Source organism: Dendroctonus ponderosae, unplaced genomic scaffold (genome assembly GCF_020466585.1).
Source record: "Dendroctonus ponderosae isolate FM_Combo_2020 unplaced genomic scaffold, Dpon_F_20191213v2 Dpon_F_20191213_7, whole genome shotgun sequence".
NCBI lineage: Eukaryota > Metazoa > Arthropoda > Insecta > Coleoptera > Curculionidae > Dendroctonus > Dendroctonus ponderosae.
In genome coordinates, this window is record NW_026018916.1 from 537,905 (window position 1) to 541,580 (window position 3,676).

Consider the following 3,676-nt stretch of genomic DNA (forward strand, 5'->3'; position numbering starts at 1 on the left):
ATGGGGAGTAAAATCAAAAACAAAGAGTTTGCTTGTTCTAAAAGTTGGGAAGAGCGTTTCAAGAAGAGGCATAATATCAGTAGCGGAAAAATTGTTAGAGAGTCTGCCGGAGAAAAATTCTTCTTATGAAAACGTTAGAGGCGATCGATAAAAATGAAACATTTTCTATAAATCTCTTAGATGCAGTCAAATTCTTTCATACAGCTTGGCAAAAAGTTAGCTGAAAAACCATTGCGAATTGCTTTAAGCATGAGGGATTTGTAAGAAAAGAAAATGATTATGAACCAGACGATAAAATTCCACTTAACGAATGGTTAGAAAAGTATAAAGACTCTGACTATTTCTGAAATGACAAAAAAAGTGTCAGAAACTCGGAATTTTCTACAATCACGCCAAGTTCCTAATCATATCTGGGAGTCCTTTTGTGATCTTGAAAACTACATAAATAACATCTATTTTTGCAACAGAAATGTGCAAACAAAAATTACAGACTTTATGAAGTAGATTTCAAATTGAATTTTGTGTATCTTTTTGTGTTCTATTTAGTCATACCTACTAACTTCTACTACTCTATGTAAAAATAACGAAATAAAATACACCACGTGTTTTTGTATTATTATTCGCTTATAGCGAACTCTGGATATAACGAACCAGTTTTAGTTCATTTTTCAAGTTCGTTATATCGGGACTTAACTGTATTTTCAAAAGAGCTCCAATAATTTTTACAATTTTTGCATGCAATTTAAAGCAATTTTTCAGACTAAATTTTTCAAAATCTGTTCAAGATTTCCTTAAACTATTCTTAACTGATCCTGCGAGTTTTAGCTGATGTTGAAGCATTTGAAGTTACGAACTGTTTATTGCTCATGAGTGAGTGGAGATGAGTGAAACCAGTTTGTATTGAAAATACGCTGGATGTTTGAAATTGCTTTAAATTCAAAAGGTTTTGAAGTTGGAAACTTGACAATTATTAGAAAAAAAACTAATTTATTTGTGGTTTTAACGAAAAACGAATTAAATTGTTATTAAAACCTGCAGTTTTTGCATTTTATTTAAAGAGAAGTATTCCACATGTAATGACTACTTTTGCAAGCTTAATTTTTGTTGAATTAGAGTACCTAAATTAGTTTGAAGTAAAACCACTTAAATATGTTTGTGGTTTAAAGCATTTTCACGAAATAAATCTCAATTCCACCTTGTTAACGCGTATGTGCAATTTATGCCAAATAAGTGTGGGATCGAAAAATCCTGAGTCAAAAACGGCAGTTTCTTAGTGATTGTAGAACTTTTTCATACTTTCGCAGATCAGTGAGATTTCTGGCCCAATTTTTGCCAGGTTTAGTGAAAATTTGCGCAAATATCAGAACGGGTAGGTTAATGACTTAAAGAAACGCCCAGGAAGAATCGAAGCACCGAAATAGTTTCAGAATCAAGATGGTTTTTTTCATTAAAACAATTTTTCAGGCGTTTAAACCGTCGTGGAAAATAATTTATTTGGAAATATTTAGCTGGTTTGCTTGACGCTGCACTTGCACCCTAAAGATGCCACTCGTGCAGGAAAAACTCCCGCAAAACTCAACAGTTTTTTTGGTTTTTTTTCTCATTGCTAAAGCGCTGCGTTTGCTGTTACGTTTGGGTTTTCCCAGCCGGAATTTTCAGTTTCCGCTAGTTAAATACGCATTTCGAGTGATCGAAAAATGCATTCAGAATGCAAGGAATTCACTAACAGTAAACTGTGTTACTGTTGACCACAAATTACGTAAAAGGCGTCATTTATTTTCTGTTTCGACATGCTGTTATTTAAAAATCGGCGATTTTACGTGACCCGAGCGAAATTAATTAATGAATTTAGCAGCTAATCGACTGGGTTTTGTTGCTTCACTGCATCTTTCCTCACTAAAGATAAGTCGAACCCCATTTGCTTGACTAGTTAAGACATCGTGAATCAAATAGCAAAATCCCGCCCAAAGCTGTTGGCGACATTAACTGGGAAAAAATGTGGCAACTTTTCACTTACCGATGAGTGTTCGTCGCACCCCAAAATCGAGTAATAATCCTCCCTGTCCTTCCTCTTGTAATCCAAAATTTCGGCAACGCTCGTCATCGTCGTCGGCCACTCAAACCCTCAAAATCGCTGTGATGTGGAGACCGAATTCACCACCTGTTTCACTCAAACACTCCCGAAGATATGATCCAGGGCTTGTTCCAGAGAATCGGGATCGGCCAGCACCAACAAAGACGGAAAATCGACAATCCTGTCTGGGGCGTTCGGCTCTTTTACGCGATTCTATAGATGGAAAACTAGACGGATTTTGCACAGACTGAAGCCACAACGCAGTGTAACAGCAAGGTGAAAGTCTTTTAACATTGGGAAACCCCATAAAACAATCGTATTATATAAAATTCCAATTAATGCGCGTTTTTTTTCAAGTCGGTGCGGTTGCGCTGTTGAAACGAGACTTAATCAATGTACGAACGATCTCTGGCTAAAACTGGGCAATACGAAATATCCAGGATTATTATTTTTAACATTATCGTTTGTTTATGGCACGATTAAGACGTTAGTTATTATCAACAGTTCGGAAGCCGGTTACTATTTTCAGCTTGTGAAAGCATTTATATTTATAGTTAATAAGCAGGATTGTTGATAAATGCCCCCCAAAGCGCGGGTTCTTGATGAAAAAGAACCGACATTTAATTATAAACAGCGATTAGCTGATAAAAACATTTTTTTGGTTTTGTTCCGTTTTAGTCAGGACTTTTTGTGAAAAATTATTATTACTTCTCATGGATCAATTGCTACAAAAAATATACAACTCAGCGCCTTCTATGCGCGGGCTTACAGCGAGACAGTGCAGAAACACCGTAAAAATAAATTTTAACTCAAAAACTGAAAGAGTTAGGAAGTTGAAATTTTGTCAGGAAGTTACCTTCCAATAAACGAAGAAACATACAGAATTTCAGCCGTGTAGCTCGGTGCGATTATGGTTAAATTTGGAGTTTTAAGGGACAGACAAACAGATATACATTCATTATTATATATACAGTAAAGTCCGCTTATAATGAACGCGGTTATAGTGAACTTTCGGTTAAAACGAACTTTTTTCCTTTAATTGAAACGTCGTCCATAAAGACCAACGTGTTTTTTTACTCGTGCGGAGTCGTTTATATTAGTGAGAGCGAGTCAGGCAGTGACTTGTTTTTTGTCGCGATATGTATGTAAATCGTTTTAGAATGGAAAAACAAAAACGCAAAGCTTTTTCACTAAATGAAAAATACGAGATTATTAACAAAATAAAAAGTGGAGTAAAGCAGAGTGACATTCTAAGGAATTAGCACTTGGAAAGTCTACTGTTGCAACAATAAGGAAAAACAGAGAAAACATTTTATCAGCGTATGACAAAACAAATGTTAGATGTATAAAGTTAAAATTATCTGCACATGAAAAGGATCATAAGGGACTTATTAAGTGGTTTACCCAAAAAAGACAAGAAAACGTTCCCATAAGTGACAGTGTTTTGCAAGAAAATGCTAGTGAAATTGGCAGTAAAATCAAAAACAAAGAGTTTGCTTGTTCTAAAAGTTTGGAAGAGCGTTTCAAGAAGAGGCATAATATCAGTAGGGGAAAAATTGTTGGAGAGTCTGCCGGTGAAAAATTCTTCTTATGAAAACGTTA

General features: G+C 35.3%; 1 protein-coding gene across 1 annotated transcript in view; it reads right to left on the reverse strand.

Annotated features, from left to right (window-relative positions):
* The window catches only part of LOC109536542 (J domain-containing protein), a 9,610-nt gene extending 7,026 nt beyond the window's left edge, over positions 1-2,584 (reverse strand). Inside the window, exon 1 of the mRNA XM_019902808.2 lies at positions 2,018-2,584. Within this exon, the coding sequence (XP_019758367.1) occupies positions 2,018-2,104 (87 nt within the window). The 5' untranslated portion in view covers positions 2,105-2,584. The remainder of the gene's footprint in view (positions 1-2,017) is intronic.
* Between the last annotated feature and the right edge of the window lie 1,092 nt (positions 2,585-3,676).